The sequence below is a fragment of the Hypoxylon fragiforme genome, assembly GCF_022984875.1.
Source record: "Hypoxylon fragiforme strain CBS 206.31 chromosome Unknown GGS25scaffold_6, whole genome shotgun sequence".
Classification (NCBI taxonomy): domain Eukaryota; kingdom Fungi; phylum Ascomycota; class Sordariomycetes; order Xylariales; family Hypoxylaceae; genus Hypoxylon; species Hypoxylon fragiforme.
The window spans coordinates 1,215,319-1,231,720 of record NW_026054761.1 but is presented as its reverse complement, the minus strand read 5'-3'; the positions used below and the strand labels follow the sequence as shown (position 1 = coordinate 1,231,720).

The 16,402-nt window shown below is 46.5% G+C and overlaps 3 protein-coding genes across 3 annotated transcripts; 2 read left to right on the top strand and 1 right to left on the bottom strand.

Annotated features, from left to right (window-relative positions):
- The first annotated feature begins 1,067 nt into the window (after positions 1–1,067).
- GGS25DRAFT_320930 (uncharacterized protein) lies at positions 1,068–3,139 on the top strand. The gene is made up of 6 exons (XM_049257820.1): positions 1,068–1,682; positions 1,776–1,812; positions 1,888–1,932; positions 2,056–2,084; positions 2,151–2,518; positions 2,576–3,139. The coding sequence occupies exons 1-6, from the start codon at positions 1,515–1,517 to the stop codon at positions 3,033–3,035; spliced, it is 1,107 nt and encodes a 368-aa protein (XP_049115559.1). The 5' UTR covers positions 1,068–1,514; the 3' UTR covers positions 3,036–3,139.
- A 5,506-nt stretch (positions 3,140–8,645) lies between these two features.
- Positions 8,646–11,308, top strand: GGS25DRAFT_320817 (G protein-coupled glucose receptor regulating Gpa2-domain-containing protein). The gene is made up of 3 exons (XM_049257818.1): positions 8,646–8,919; positions 9,104–9,490; positions 9,562–11,308. The coding sequence occupies exons 2-3, from the start codon at positions 9,267–9,269 to the stop codon at positions 11,279–11,281; spliced, it is 1,944 nt and encodes a 647-aa protein (XP_049115558.1). The 5' UTR covers positions 8,646–8,919; positions 9,104–9,266; the 3' UTR covers positions 11,282–11,308.
- A 1,505-nt stretch (positions 11,309–12,813) lies between these two features.
- On the bottom strand, positions 12,814–13,912 carry GGS25DRAFT_320745 (class I glutamine amidotransferase-like protein). The gene is made up of 2 exons (XM_049257817.1): positions 13,285–13,912; positions 12,814–13,200 (listed from the first exon to the last, which is right to left on the bottom strand). The coding sequence occupies exons 1-2, from the start codon at positions 13,759–13,761 to the stop codon at positions 12,913–12,915; spliced, it is 765 nt and encodes a 254-aa protein (XP_049115557.1). The 5' UTR covers positions 13,762–13,912; the 3' UTR covers positions 12,814–12,912.
- Between the last annotated feature and the right edge of the window lie 2,490 nt (positions 13,913–16,402).

The following is a 16,402-nucleotide window of genomic DNA, read 5'->3' as shown; positions in this document are numbered from 1 at the left end:
GTGCAGACGAATGATGAATGAATGAATGATACACTAACGTGACGGGCCTATCCACCCGTCTGACTACTAGGCATAGACGGGTCAATCATCCCATCGGAAGATTTCCTATTAGTTCCCGCTTGAATTCCGCTTGAATACAGGTACGTAAAGTTCCCTCGTGCTAAAATGAGTAGGGATACTGATCTCCGCTGGCTAACCACACACGCATGTAGTGCAGTCTTAAAAGAGATTAGAAACCACAATGGCTTGACAGAACTTTCAACTAGCACCAAAACAGGCCAGCATAAATCGCAGCATACGAGAAAAATATTTAATTCTCAGTGAGGCGGTAGAGAAACTACGAAATATTTCAACTTGGTCTAGACTAACTAACTACCTACCTAGGTAGGTTAGGAAAATAAACACCACTACGAAGGTCCAATAATACAAAACCTACTACCTACATAGTATGTATGTATAGATATATAGTGTATACTATACGCCGTACGTGGTTCTTACATACACATGTAAGCATCTAATCCCAGGTCGGTAACTAGGTTCCATCGTGGTAGGGAAAAAACTTTGGTATGGGATAGTTAAACCGGGGAAGCACGACCTTAAGAGCCGTTATATAACAGTGGGGAGACGAGCTGAAAGCCGTTTGTGGCTCAAGAGTTGAAACTTCTATGGCTATAGCTTTTTTTGTCCTCTCGTTATAGATGTGCAAATCGACTCGGCAAGCTCCATCAATGCTAGGATGAATAGGTGATTGGCAGTGAAAAATATACAGTATCTAGATCAGTGCTCTGATCTCGCAGTCTCGTATGTAAGATGATAGATAACCTTGGTACCTGAGAACCCCAGAATTATTACCCAACGCTCGCCACTGGTGAAAATACATAGATGCCTAATTTTCGTCATATACATGGTGTTAGTTATACCTCACAAAAATTTTCATCACTTTTCAATTGTTTCAAAAATCACAGCTAAGCTTGACGTATTTGGACTAGAACCAGGTTTTGTATTATAAGCAGTCAGGGGAGAGTGTGTTGTTAGAGCATTAGGGGTAGGGCTTGATCAAGTTCAATGTTCTAGAATACCCTAGTACCGTTACAGTCATCAGAATAAGCTGGGCGTATGGATATTAGGTAGGAAAACGTGCACTGCAAAGGACCTTGTCGATTGTTAGCGATGATTCCCCCCCCATGGGAAGGTAAACCGTTCATGAGAGGAAACAACTAGCCAAGAGAAAATAATGACGGGGGGCTCTGCAAGTTTTCAGGGCTGCATAGATGGAGCGAATCTTCAAGGTAGCATTGGTACTTACCAACTACATTCTTCAGGGATCGATTTTAATATTTTAATGGACCCCCCCAGGTTTGGACCTGTGGTACCACTATCACCCCCTGGGATTCTGCCAAAACAGAGGTATTATTATTTATAAAGAAAGACAGCAGACCACTGTTCTAAGGCTACGAAGTGGATTTGATTTTTTTTTTATGATGTTGAATGTTTGAACTTTTTTCCCAGTCATCATGCCAGTCCCTGAGGTCTTATTGCCTATACTGGGCTTCGTCCGAGCTGAGCTCATCGTTAATTGCATCTTTGTCTTTCTGGTTTTGACAATTGTCATATTAAGAGTCATAGGACGATTAAATGGGCCGGGCCTGGGTTGGGATGATAGGCTTATAATGGCAGCAACGGTTCGTCCTTCACCAGATAAGATACTATAGGTGGTATCCTATAGGCATCTTACCTCATCACGATGAAGCTTATTCTAATGGTTGACTATGTAGCCACTGGGAGTTGGCATGCTGATATGCCAAGGTCTTTGTAAGTCGTTTTTTTATAACAACCTTTGGTATGAAGGATCGAAAAGAGAAGCTAATTCGATCTTTCATCATATAGTTGCTCCAGTTGGAAATGGTTACGACCTACCCGAACATCCAGAACGTAAGTCAAGCACCGGAACACGCTGTGCAGGCTACAGATGCAAAGGCAGTTGCAAATACACCCGTCTGCATCTTGGGGCAAACATGTCGAATATTGCTTATTAACTTCTGGGTGATTCAATAGTGGCCGCTAACATCCCGTTCATCCTCGAGGTATGAAATCCATAAAGATCTACCCACTTTCTATATCTTGACAACATCATACTCACAAGTAGCTAGTTGACGTTTTGCATGCAAATTATATATGTCATCTTACTCGCATTGGTTAAATCGAGCATGTTATGTTTCTTCCTACGCGTTTTCGCCACGCCTTTCATGCAAAAGGCTGCTAAAATATGCTTGGTATTCGTGGGCTGCTGGATGGTTACCTATCTTGCAACATGTATTTTCATCTGCACTCCCGTCTCGGCACAGTGGACCGGTATGGGACAATGCGGTGCCTACATCTCCATGATTCAGTCCCTCATTGCCACCAACGCAATCGGTGATATCATCATCATGGCGCTACCTATGCGCATCATCTGGTCCCTACAAACACGAACGACGGAAAAGATCGGTATAACAGGGTGTTTTACTCTGGGCATTGCGTAAAGCCCCCCCTTCCCCCTAACCTAACAGCTCGACCCTACTAACATGGTCACAAGTTGCGTCATCTGCGCCGTCTTCCGATTGATCTACATCTCCACTGTCGACCTGAACGTCAACATCACTGGCACGATGCCTCCCACCGTCTTCCTATTCACGCTGGAACCGAATCTGGCTATTCTCTGCGTCAGCATTCCCATGCTGCGGCCATTCTGGATTCGACACAAGGAGCGAACGCGCGGTGCTTCGAAGCTGCAGGAGTTTTCGGAGGAACAGACGATTGGATCTCGACCGAACCGATCCAAGCAGAGAAGCAAGGGAGGGTCTGGCAACGACACCGAGAACCTCTCGACTTGGGAAATGGACGATTACCACCACAACGATAGGAGCAAATTCGATGCCGCGGTGACGACCACGTATGGCGATGAGTCCGGATCGGAGAAGAATTTAACGATGCCTTCCAAGGGATCAGGAAATGTGATCGCCGTTGAAACCCAATGGACCGTCACTCGGGACTAAAATAAGATCGGATAATGCTACGGAGTCTAGGAAAAAAGACTACCTAGTTGGAAGATTCAAATGTTGTACTATATTTGGTATATAAAAAGAATGGGCTGAACACCAATGACGCGATGGACTGGTAGATAAAAAAAAAGCAGGAAGGCCTGAACTGGATTCTCCGCAAGGAACGAGATGTATAAATTGGGCTGGAATCCATTCATAACATTAACATCTTGATGGCCGGCCAGATACCTCATTCACACCACATTTGGAATGTTTCCTCTTCTTTGAGTGCAGTTTATATTGTATGTGGATACATACAACACAATCAACTTTATTCACAGCCCCGGTAATACAATTATGGGCGGCTCTTGATCCATAAAGATTCATACCTACTAAGGTAGGTATCATTGTTAGAACATCAGTGAATATCTTCCGCTCTCTCATCATGAACCTAGCGTAAAAGCTGTCTAGACGTCTAATTCAAAGCCTTATAAGTGTAATTCCCAGCTTTTGATTCTTGCTTGTCCCCCGTCTGTTTCGATAGAAAGATAGCAATTCTCCCAAATAGGGCCAAAGTTCATTGGCCCTCCAGCTGTAGTCCTTGAAATTGGTTTTCACAATCCATAATAGCAATGTGAGTGGCATACTCGACTCTTCCGTAAGTACCTAGGTAGACATCCCCTGGCCAGGCTCCTCACTTTTAAGGTATAGTATAGGGGCAATCATGGACTAGGGAGGGGAGGGGGGTCACATATGGAAACTATCACCTGGATCCTTTACCTAGCTAGCCACATTGAAATGCTTCTTGGTAACGCTAGCTTCATAACCGCCGAAATAAGTTGACAACTCACTATCAACAAATTCAGTAGTTTCTCCAGGCAGAAGTTTGGCTATTTCCCGGTGCCTAGATTCCCACGGTTGCATTCCTCAGCTGCAAAATCCCCTATTCTTCGCATGTAAAGTACAGACAGCCATAACAAAGTATTGAGGCACTTACAACTGACTGATTTCTCGATTTACTTTGTATGTTTAAAAACACATTGGAAACCATCTATTCCAAGCCCGGAGCTGGCTCCGAAATTAACCTATCCATGTTATTAGTATCTGGCCCGTCTTGGTGGCAGGTAGACAGCAACTCAATCAAAGCTTTAAGCTACTTACCTAGGTAAGTGACCTACAGTACAGCTCTATTATTGTAGTTGAGCTGGAGATAATTTGCCAACGAGTATGTAATCGTGTTGAAATTTGTTAAATCATCTGCACTGAAAACAGCTTTCGACAGGCTGAGATTCTGATTCGTCCCAGGTCATATTGGAGACTGCCAAGCGATTGAGGCTCCTAAACCCGTCAAACGACACTGCTGGGCACATCTCACGAAACCATCACCGCCAGGTTGTCCTTGACCCATTGGTGTGTTGGCCATCTGAATTCCGGGGAGGTTGATTAGGATGCTGTTACTGTCAACCGTAAAAGAAATTTAAACCCACGCCGTTGACTGTATCGTATGCCGTTGGCACTTTGGACTACACCATGACTGGCCATATCTCGCTCGCTCGACGAACAGGTAACCTTTGGCAAAAAGTCAAAATGAACCACCTACTAACTTTGGATCTTCAAATCGATGACAGTATGGTTAAGAACGCCGTGATTGCTATTATATATAACAGAATGAGCAAAGTACTTGCCAATTTGTGTCAAAACTTTCTACATACCTGTCCAAACATACCGCTGCGCCAAAAAGTGAATATTAAATGTCTCTCGTTTATATCGGTATATCTGATACACCTCCTTAAGCTTCGAGGCATAGCACCGAAAACTGCTCGCTTTCATACACTGGGTTCTTTTGCCTGGATTCGAACCTAAGGTATTATGGGATTTGATTTTTGTCTACTTTGTGGCTTTGTTTGTACTTACACCTAACGGGTAGCGGCATCTGCACTCAAACAAAATCAAGCGAATGAGACTCTTAATTATCAGAACATACCGCTACACCAGAAGGTGAATGATTGATCTCTCGTTAAATGTCTCTGGTCTATATCAGTATATTTGATAATACTTAGGTATGTTAAGTACTAGCTACCGTAGCGGGAACCCCATATTCGCGAGGATCGTTCTAAACTTCATGCAATGAATCCAATCATTAAGATCGATAAAATTGAGAGAAATTATTCCAACTTAAAGAATCATTCTATCTTTATGACTCCTTCTATTACATCAAGTATTCTGAATCTTGTGATAATTTCTCTTAGTTTCTATTGATCTCATGCATAGAACTAACCTAAAGTCAATCCTCAATAGATAGAACTAATCCTCGATAAAAAGATTCATTCCGTCTAACTTGTAATCATCTCGTCGATTGAGAATTATTCCTCCAGGTACTGCGACTCATTAATTACACACCAGTAGTTGATGTCTGCGATTCATTGTAGCCCCTTTTAGTATTCATCTCTAGCTAGCTATGTGGTGTATAGTTTACCCCTTTTCTCGTAGACGACGACGTATTGTAAGCCCCGTGTGAGCATCACTACTCGATACGTTACCCATACAGCTTTATTTCAGAGGTACTTGTAAGTATCGGCTGCATTATCTTTTAAATTGAGGCGGCTACGATAAAGTAGTCACAGGTCGCGCATTGCGTTTCAATGGTTGACAAGGACACACGATCATGCTGTGCCACCAACCTACCTGGTTAACCCAATCATTCCCGATCACATGTACCAGAACCAACAGTCATGTCAGACATACTGACATAAACTCAAGATAACCTTATTTATGAGAGATCAACCGTCTCATCTTTGGGTGTAGCGATAGAATTTGACGAGTCACGTTTCCTCGGCCCGGTCTACGCGCTCGTAGGTTATATGGTATATATGTTCTACTCGTGAAGCAAGCTCGAGACCCCATTCATGTAGTCCCAGAGGTATTCAGTTGGGCGACAAAGCCATGGATGCATGTATAAGAAGACAGCCTCTACTTAATAGGTATCGAAGCCAATACACCGCAGTAAGTAGGTATACAACAATTATATCTTCCTTCGTCACATGATTGCTTGCCTACCTACGGAATTGAATACATCCTAGCAGGCTTTGCATTAAAGAAAACGACAAAAGGCTAAGCTGAATGGCGAATAAGGCTCTTTCAGTTGTATTCCCGTGGCTCGATGGGTCGCAGGTTGGGGGCTACATCTCGGAGTACAAGCCCTTCGGCTGAAGTGTAAAGCAGGCTGCTGCGGGACGGGCCTTACATCCTACGCTAGGTACGAGATACTTACCCCTATTAATCCTCATCGGCAGGCTCGAGACCTTCCTTTCTACTAGATGGTGGTAGCACAAACCCTTTGCTAGAGTCTGCCGGGTTTGTGTGACTCTGAAAGAATTTTTGCTACGGTATGGCCTCCTAGTAGCCTGGAGTCTGTCCTGACTAAATCGGTTGTAGCACTTTAGCCTACCTCCATTAAATAGCAGGATACATTGGCTTTTGGCAAGAGCCATTATTCATCGCCGAGTTGAACACCCTTCTCGATAACATAAAGCTTTGCGACGGCTCTAGAGCCCACCTGCTTGGCTAGAAAGGAGGGCTGCACGGTGTTGCTTTCGCTGTGGGCTGGCCTCGGGGTCTACAGAGACTAGGAGTGGCCAGTGTACTGCCTCTATGACTATAGACGTCCCATGCGTCACGGCACGCTTCCCTCTATCTCGGTCGAATGTATCAATAGATGCGAACAGTATTATCATCGCCATCATCCATCGGAAGTGTAGTGATGAGATGGGCTATAAAATGGGCGCTGGAGAGACTGTTCGAACAAAACTGGCCATCCAACGCCACGCACCGGAGACCGGAAGGTACAACACGGGAGCGGGCCGGAGCGGATAGAACCCGGAAAGTAGGTGGGCCTGCGAATCGCCAAGATGAGTTGTTAGACACGGCACAATTGTGTTGCTGATTCAATATTACCTCCATACTATTGAATGTCTTAGCTAACATCTCACCCACCTCACCCCACAGATGGCAATACTCTTATCAAACACATGGGCCCAATACTACCTAACCTAGTAAGTATGCGCTCTCATATCTAGAGGCCAGAAGCAAGATTCGATTAATCACTGTGCTGCAAACCACCGATCTCAGTACGATACTGAATCCGGAATCTACTTGCCACACATTTCGGATCGAACTAACCCCGAAGCTTGACCTTAGCAATATCATTGTCGATAGCAATGCGGATTGCATCCTAGCAGCTCAGTGGACTTTTGTATTCGTAATCGATAGGACATATAGATCGGGATTTTAAAACTCCCGAGCAGGGAAACACTAGTATTTAACTCGAAATTTTTATACGCCTTCGGTATGTAAATCGTCGAATAGGTGAGTAGGCACAAAGAGTTTATCTTTAAAAAAGGGACCGACCACAGAGAACGGTCTTGACCCGACAGGAACAATGAAAATAAGAAAAAGGTTAAGTGTCAACCCAAGTAATCGGGATAACCCCGCTTTAAAACAATACCTATGAGGCGGGAGGTTACAAAGTGGTAGGTATCTGTTCAATGTTTAATGTTTAATGTTATTTAGGTTATTACATACATCGTACGAAAAAAAAAAGGGGAAATGCTGGAATTTTTAAAGACAAAGGAGAAACAGGACTGCTACAACCTAATGTACTGTAACCTTGCCTTGGGGTGGTATTTTGTGGGGGTCAGCAGGCTGGAATTTGTCCCGGGGCAGCGGTCATCAGATCTCGGTTGCATGCACCTACGCGGCTACATTGACTGCTCTTGCTACGTGGTTAGGGCTATGACGAAAGCGGAGAGATGACATTACGGGGATATTATGGGGTTAATATGGGGACCTGTTGGAACTACCTGGGGATCATTAATGGGATGTCACACAGGCGCCCAGGTTTGGCGCGTCTGGGAGCAACCACTGGACCAACCACTGGACCATCCACTGGACCATCCACTGGACCATACCTACCTAGTAACTGCCTAGTACTTAAAAGATCATCGGATAGTGCGTCCGGTGCGGCCGTAGCGTCACTAGGGGCTCATCACTTGTTCAAACTTTTTGAATGCCAACAACTCAATTCTGTCTCCTGTCTCCATTAGGGATCATCAAGACCTAAACCCCCCATTTACAAGCCCCCCTACAAGCCCCTTACACCGATATCTATTTTTTCCCATTTCTGTTTAATTCTTGATGCTCCATTCTCTCCTCCTTCACCGCCACGGTGGTTCCGAGAATAGGCTACAAGCATTAAAACGTTAAAAAATGGAAATGCCCTAACCTAGCAACTAGGCACTTATTTGCCTGCCTTTACTCTTTTTTCTCTTTTTTTACTCGGGCAAATTGCTGTACGAAATAACTAGAAGGAAAGCTAGCTACCTAACATTGGATGCTACATACTAATCTATCCTATTGGATTTTTTATTTTATTTTAATTCTTTTTGTTCATCTTCCACCTCTAGCTGCTTTGGCGTTTTAACCCTACCCAGGTTTAATTGTTTAGATTGGCATGTGTTATTGTCGATTACCGCATTCCTGCGTTTTTATTTTCCCTTTCAAGCACTTGAACGCACTTGAACGCACTTCAATGCACCTTAACACACTTTAACGCACTTACCGCACTTACCGCACTACCGTCTTTTCACCCAATATTTGACCTCGTCCCTGTATAGGATCGGATCCATCTACTAGATATTCACACTATCACTGGTTGCAGAACCGGGTTCGCTGTCTCCTTGTGCATCTCAACCCTTTCAAAGATGCACAACATGACTCTCTAAGTTCACTTGCGTTACATAGACCTGAACGCACCACCTATTCCTGACCTATACCTGTACCAAAACTTGCTACCAAAGAATATGCTTTCGCATTGCTGCGACACTTATGTCCGGATGTGAATGTGAGCTTGAACTTTCCTTGGAGCAAGGATTCGAATTATCCCTAAACGTTTAGCTTCTTGCTATTATAGAACGCATTAGAGAGGAGCCGTTGCTGCTTGCCCTTGGCAGACTAACTCTCTAACCTATTTCGTTGCCGTCGATAATCTTTTTAATCCGTACACCTACTTACTACCAGCCTTCAAGCTCTTTCTCAACTTGAGCTCTTGGGCTATAGCAAAAGCTCACACCAACGCCTGCCATTATGAAATTCGAATCTCGACCCAGATAATAGACACTCTAGAATTATGACAGACTATCGACTCCCAAATCCGCATCCCAAGCCTCCATTCTGGCCACAACAGCAGAGATGGCTCCCATAGCAATACCGCCGGATTTATCTCGGTTTACCAAATACCCTGCATTTCACATCACTACCTTCACGAAGCGCAACCTTGAAAGGCAGGCAACTACAGATGACCCGGGACTCGTGGCTCTTGCATCCGTCTCGCTCTCCCTCGCTTCAGTCAGTGTGCTTGCTGCCCTATGTGCCTTCTACTGGTTTGTCAGGATGAGGAGGAGCTTCCGACACGAGTGAGTGATCAAACTGCATGAATATGCCCAGAACTCACCACCCACTCAAGCTTGGCTGACCATGTATCCAGCTTAATAATGCTTCTAATTCAAAGCGATATGATCAAAGCATTGTGGCTCGTCATCAGCCCGATTGCCTTTTTTGCTAATGTACCCATCACCTCGGGATCGGCTTTCTGTCAAGCCTCCGGGTTTTTCCTAACCGTTAGTATCGAGGCCTCGGATATCGCTGTACTTCTGATTGCCATACACACAGCCTTGTTTATATTGAGGCCGAGGAGTTCGAGTGGGGCGGCAGGTCTCTATCCATTTCGACGGATAGCGTATGCCTGCTGGGCCATCATCCCCGTCGTGCTGGGTGCTATTGTTCCCCTCACTGGAGGTAAATTTGTGAGCAATGGCCCGCATTGCTACTTACCGCTCCACCCATTTTGGTATCGTAGCGCCCTCAGTTGGATCCCTCGCTACATAATTTTTGCCATCATCATTGTCACCTACGTGTGCCTTTACATATACGTTGCGTTGCAACTTCGACGTTTTGGCAGGGACCAAAGACGTGCTAGCGCAGCATACAGCGATCACCCCAGCCAGAGACGCCGAAAAAATCACCGCCGTGACGATAGCAGCGATATACTCTCCACATCAACACCACCGTTGGCAGAATATAATCACTTGGACTCGGAACGAGACAGTTTAGCGAAGGATGATGATCGAAGAGGTCGTCGGCATTCCGTTAGCTCAGGTAACACCGCCTTGGACTCTGGCGTGGTAACAGCAATGCCCTCGAGGCCACCTACACAGACACGGAGAAGCTCAGTCAGATGGAACACTGTAGATTTTAGCCAGTTCCGCCCCACCGAGCCTGGAGCAGGGCAAGATGGCCTAAATGGTTTCGTGAGCCTTAAGTCGTCAGTACGGGGTCCGGAAGCCACCATCCCGATTCAAGCACCTGAGCCAGTCTATTACAGCTCGATATCACCCAGAAATTCCCAACAACTGGGACGCAGTCGTTCGAGTCGTTCGAGGTCCCACAGAAAACGATCGATGTCGGTCAGTGCACGGAACATACCCAGTCCTGTGTGCACGATGTTAGGCGCCTTCCGTTGCGGCCCCCCACGGCCTGAGGGCGGCAGTCAATCTGATTCGTCCAACTCGGTCAATCTCGAGGACGATACTGAAGAAACCATGCGTCGGTTGCGTGACAAGCAGCTACGACAACTTCGCCTCCTCCTTGTTTACCCGGCCGTTTATATGCTAACGTGGATCGCGCCCTTCGCATCGCACATTGTGCGGTATAGTAAAGCTTACGCGGATGGAAATGAATTATCTCTCGCACTGCCCTCCTTAGCTCTCCAAATCATAAGCATCGGCAGCCTATCCATCGGAGCTGCCGTCGACTGCTGTTTTTTTAGTGCCTGGGAAAAGCCATGGCTGCACCTTCGCGGCGGGTTCTGGGAAGGTCTGGCCTCGAGGCTGAGAATCCGAAGGCCAATGCGGCATAGGAGGCGAGGTGTAGGCCGTACTCGCGACGAGATGTTTCTAGATGCGAGGACGGCACGTTCACGCCGCGAACAAGAGGAGAACTTAGAGAATCTAAGCAACGATGCTGCAGCTGCGATTAGGAGGAGGTCTCAGGGTATACCAGAGCCGAACTTGACAGTGCGGGAATGGTGGGATGTGTTGGACGTGGATTGTTCATCTCACGAATCAAGCACGGCGGATTCCTCACCAACAAGCACGGAGCCGGAGCCGGATTTGGAGGGCAGGAATAGCGCATCAACAACTAAATAATCATTTATAATTCGGTATCGGCGTCGGCAACGGCAACGGCATTACAGATCCGGGCTACTTGAATCGGTATACTGGAATTGGGGTTCGGCATTCTGGAAAAGTGCATTTACACGGGGTCAAGGGGACGAGGGCGGTCATGATAACGAACTTTTTTCCTTTGCATCCGATCGCGTTACGGTACATGGATTTTCGACCATCCATTGGAGTTGGGTCCGGGAAAGTCGTGGGTGTGTGCAGGGTGGTGGTAGTGGGCGGGGGAGGGGGCAAGTTGACCTTTTTATATAGGTAACCTACCCAGTAGGTGAGGTGCCTAGTTATACTATTGAATGGGAGTAAAAGGCGAGACGGGGGAGCATTGTCAAATAAACCCTGGGCGTTGGGCATTGGGCGGCGTTTACTACACTATAAGCATTGCGTTACATTGGCCACTGCGACGAGGCTGCCGATACGAGTAATTGATGGAGGCAGTCGTTTCGTTTCGTATCGTGTATATACAATTGGCTGATACCAGAGGATGGATGGATGGGTGGATGGGTGGGATGGACTTTGGATGGATATGGAATGGTTTGGATCGGATAGGTGGTTTTGACTACTGGGCAACCACATTGGGATTGGGTAAAGAAGAAAGAGAGAAAGAGAGAAAGAGAGGAAGAGAGGAAGAGAGAGGGTCAAACACGTGATATGACTCAGGTCAGTCATACTCGTATAATGAACTACCTAGCTAAACACTCACTCTTTGATACTCAATGTTGTTGAATGTTGAGAGAAGAGAGGAAAGAGAGAAGAGAAGAGAAGAGAAATTCAAAATGTTCTTCTTTCATCAACTCTATAAATCAAATCTTCTGATCTACCTAACTACCTACCTGATCCTCATTGTGAAACTATGTAATCCCAAGATTATTATATAGTTACCTAGTTATTGTCAGGTTTGGCTTTAGGGTTATGTACCTACATAAGTGCTAACTAAACACCAAGAAACTAGGTAACACAATGCGCGAACGCTACGCTTACATGCCTAGGTACATGTGTAGGTAGGTAGATCATCGTGGGAAAGCTGACTCGATGTTGGTTTTCAGTTGTGCATCTATGTACATACATACATACCCGGCTCCCCGTTGCATACATAGGTTAGGGTGGTAAGTGAGGTGAGTTTCCATTTCAATATGCCCCCTTGTCCAACGGCCTTCATTTGTTCATATGCTTATTTGCCTGCTGTTTGTTGGCTTGTTGGCTTGTTGGTTTATGTGTTTGTGATAAGTCAAAGAATGCACCCGTCCACGTTGCCCCGTCGTGGATAAGACGCCGTGTCCCCATCCCCTTCCCTCCATCTTATCCCCTTCAATGTTTCTTTCAATGTCATTCATCATTTCTCTCTGCCCCCCTTCCAGTAAACGAGAAAAAAAATGCAACGTGAATGATGACGCTTCATGCATGCTGACGGCACCGGTTGGCTACGTTGGGCTTACGGTAACATTTGATTTGATAGGTAACTTGGGCCGTACAAGTACCGCCCTTGGCCTCTGCTTGTTGCATAGGTATAAATAAAAATGGGCTGCATCCGCGGAGCCCCCTTGCCCTTTTCTTTTTTTCCTTCCCTTTTCTAGTTTGTTGTTATTCTAATCAGCGTGGCCTTACTCTCGCAAGAATCGAAGGAAAGCCCTGGCAACAGCGACGCCATCGTGTTTGTTAGCGACACGGCGCATGCCGTCCTCGAAGACGTCCTGGGCTATGATGCCGCCGTACCGACGCATCTCGAGGATCTCTTTCACCATGTCTGAGGTGAACTCGGGATGGCCCTGTACTGTGATGGCACGCCCTGGCACATACATGGCCTGTACGGCGCAGATGTCGGTGCTAGCTAGCGAGATGGCGCCTGGTGGCAGCGTGAACACGGCATCGCGGTGCATTTGGTGAATTGCCTATGGGTTTGGGGAATATTTGTCAGCACTTATGGGACTCACGAAAGGAAGCAGTTGAGATAAGAAAATGGCAAATGGACTCACAAGTTTCTCAACGTTAAGGATCTTCTTGCCGTCCTCGGTAAGGTTGTGGTCGACAACGCTGAGCTCCCACCCGCGAGTATTCTTGCCGACATCGGCACCCATGGCGCGGCCAACAATTTGGTGGCCGAAGCAGACGCCGATTACACGGACGCGGCCACCTTCGAGGCAGCGCCGGGTGTACTGGACGAGGCGGATAATCCATTCGTCGTTCTCGTAAGCAGAGAACTTAGATCCGCTTATGAGGATGGCATCGATGGTCTCGGGGTCCGGGTAGGCGTTCAAGTCGTTGACGATGTTGTGGGACGAGAGCTCGAGGAGCGCCGGGAGCGGCTGGGGCGGGTTGAGGGAGGCGCAGGCTCGTTCGAAAAGGTGGGTGAAGACCCCGCCATACGACCCGTACTTGGCCTTGATGCCCGGTAAGGGAGTATCGGCTTCAAGGATGGCGAGCCGCGTCGGCGGGACGTATACTGAGCCCATGATGGTTATGATGAGTTGTGGCGCGCGGTGTATGCGGGTCGGATAGGGATGAAATGGTGGAAGGGAAACTAATAGCGGTGGACGCTAGGAGGGTTGCTATGATGGCTTTCGAAGAAACAGAGAAGTGGATCAAGGATACACGATAAACGATAAAGCGTCTATAACTGATAGGTCTAAAAACTTTAGGGGTTCAAATGCAGCCGGATACTAGGTATAGGCAGACCGACTAGCGACTTTAGGGTGTGGTCTACAGCGCTTAAGAAGACTCGGGATGGGCGTCGAGAACTGGGAGTTATGCTCGTCTTTATATATTCGTCGATATAGTCAGGTTAAGATAGGTACGTATGTCAGGGAAAGTCACCTAGTGCGTGCATTGGAGAAGGAGTCAGGAGGCCATTCATTCCCCTTCCCCCATTATTCAGGTGTGAATGGATGTGAATGGGAACAGTAGTGCAGTGCACTTGCAAGAACTTTTTCCTACCTAGGTACCCCTCCTCGCGACACAGCTTTTCCACACTTTTGGATTTTGTGTTAGTATGCTTGCGTGCCAAGAGAGAAAAATGATTGGGTTCGGATATAGAATTGTATACGGGTGGCGGGGTGGAAAGAGAAGAATGGGATGAATCTTGACCAACGATAGGGCAATGCGATGAAATCGATGACTGGGTTTGATAGGCAGAAAACTAGGCGGTGAACTTCTTTCGTCATAGGGAGATACCCGTACCATAAGGCGACACCTAGCGGGACAAGGGGTTATGACCAGGGTGGACGGTGACAAGGGGATGATAATTGGTGGGTAGCACAGGTTGTAGGCCCAACCCTAACGTTGAATGTATTGTACAATACCACGTACTTGTACATGTAGTTGCCGTGACGTACGTACAGCAACATGTCACGGGTATGTGCATGTAGCACTTGCAACATTGAAGCTTCGTATATATATGTATATGTACATGTACATGTACATGCCGGCACGTTAGCGTTGGTACGGCACGTAATGCGCCTCAATGAAACGGTACCTAATCCATACATAGTACAAATAACCGTTGACCTGTGCAGTTGCGGCTCAGCGCCTAACAGTCTGCTTGTGGCTAAGAGCCTCCTGATTTGTTGGTACTGATATTTAGGTCTCACCTCCAAGCAACATACATAAATACCAGGTAGGTACATACTCTCACCTACTCTTTGACAAAGAACCTTGATACTGACTAACATATAGCCAGCTGCTATTCATAGTGGCCTTCAGGCAAAGTGCGAGCCTTTCAGCTTACACTATCAAGTCACTTTTGCTTTTTATCTCGCAATTTCTCGGGAATAAGAATGACTTCGAAAGGCTATCTACCTACGCTTTCTCTCCTATTTTCCTTCGCCATCAGCAGAAATCAACACATTCGGTCTCTTCGTCACCACATTGGTCCGAGTTGACCACCTTTCAGCCATGACAAATCCATATTGTCATTTGGGGTTACCGAGGTAGGTAGGTATATTGCATCCTTTCTAAATTGAACGGTGTGTGGGTTCAAGAAGATGGAATGTGATAGATTCCTCGTTCGCCATACTATCTTTACTTCTGGTTCGGCTACTCGGGGGGGGCACTAGGTCAAAGAAAGAGAGAGAGAGGGAAGAAAAAGGCTATTAGCTTGCTTCGCTATGCCGTCCCGAAAGTATGGCAACTATCCGCGAACATGGGATTCATCCCCTAGTATATATCCATATGATATTTGCGCTTGCTGCCCCTGCAATGCGACGCTCATTCTGGGGAAGACATACCTTGGTCTCGGGGTCTGCCCAGTAACACGGCATTTGCTTGTGGTGTGGGGGCTGCTAAACTCGATGGGTATGCCCTATAGTGAGGGAGGATATGCAGTAAGCAAGCCATTCATTGTGGCACCATGCCAGTGCCACGTCGGGGGGTGGGTGTGTATCCGGGTTCCCGTGTCTAGTTCAGGAAGTATTCTGATCATATATGGATAGTCTTGAGCTAAAGAAGAAAACCCCTCCTACAAGATATGATATCTACTATAGGGGTGACAATATTGACATGGGCGTTGCCGAAAGGATATCTTGCCGTCCCCGTCTACCAGTACGATCACCCATCACGGCATTAATCTGTTTATCAGGCGGATGGACTAGTGTATGCATGCTAGCTGCACATCAACGCCCACAGCTATACCTATAGGTTACTACCTAGATAGGCACAGAATATTGAAGGAAATAAAATCTGCCATATTCTTGCCCTTTACCTTAATACTGTGCTCCAGACCAAGTCTGCATACCATAAGCATAGCCCATAATAATCTTAGCCATCTTTGCCACTGCTGCCGTCAGCACTTTATAGTTATCATGATCGATCTGAAGCCAGGGAAACGGGAGTCCAGCTTCTCCTATTCTCAGCTGTCATATGGTTAGAGACCGAGGATCCTTGAAGTTAGCCTTAAAAATGTAGTTCACAATCAGTAAGGGGTTAACAACACTAATGCAAACCGCTTAGCCATCTATATCGGTACTATTCTAAGATGACGATGCCCAACGGTATGCAAATCCAGCAAGGGAGGCACTTGGCACTAACGTACTTCCGTCCCACGGTTTACGAACGAGGAAATCCTATCTTATACTCCAATGTCTGCTTAGCGAAGTAGCC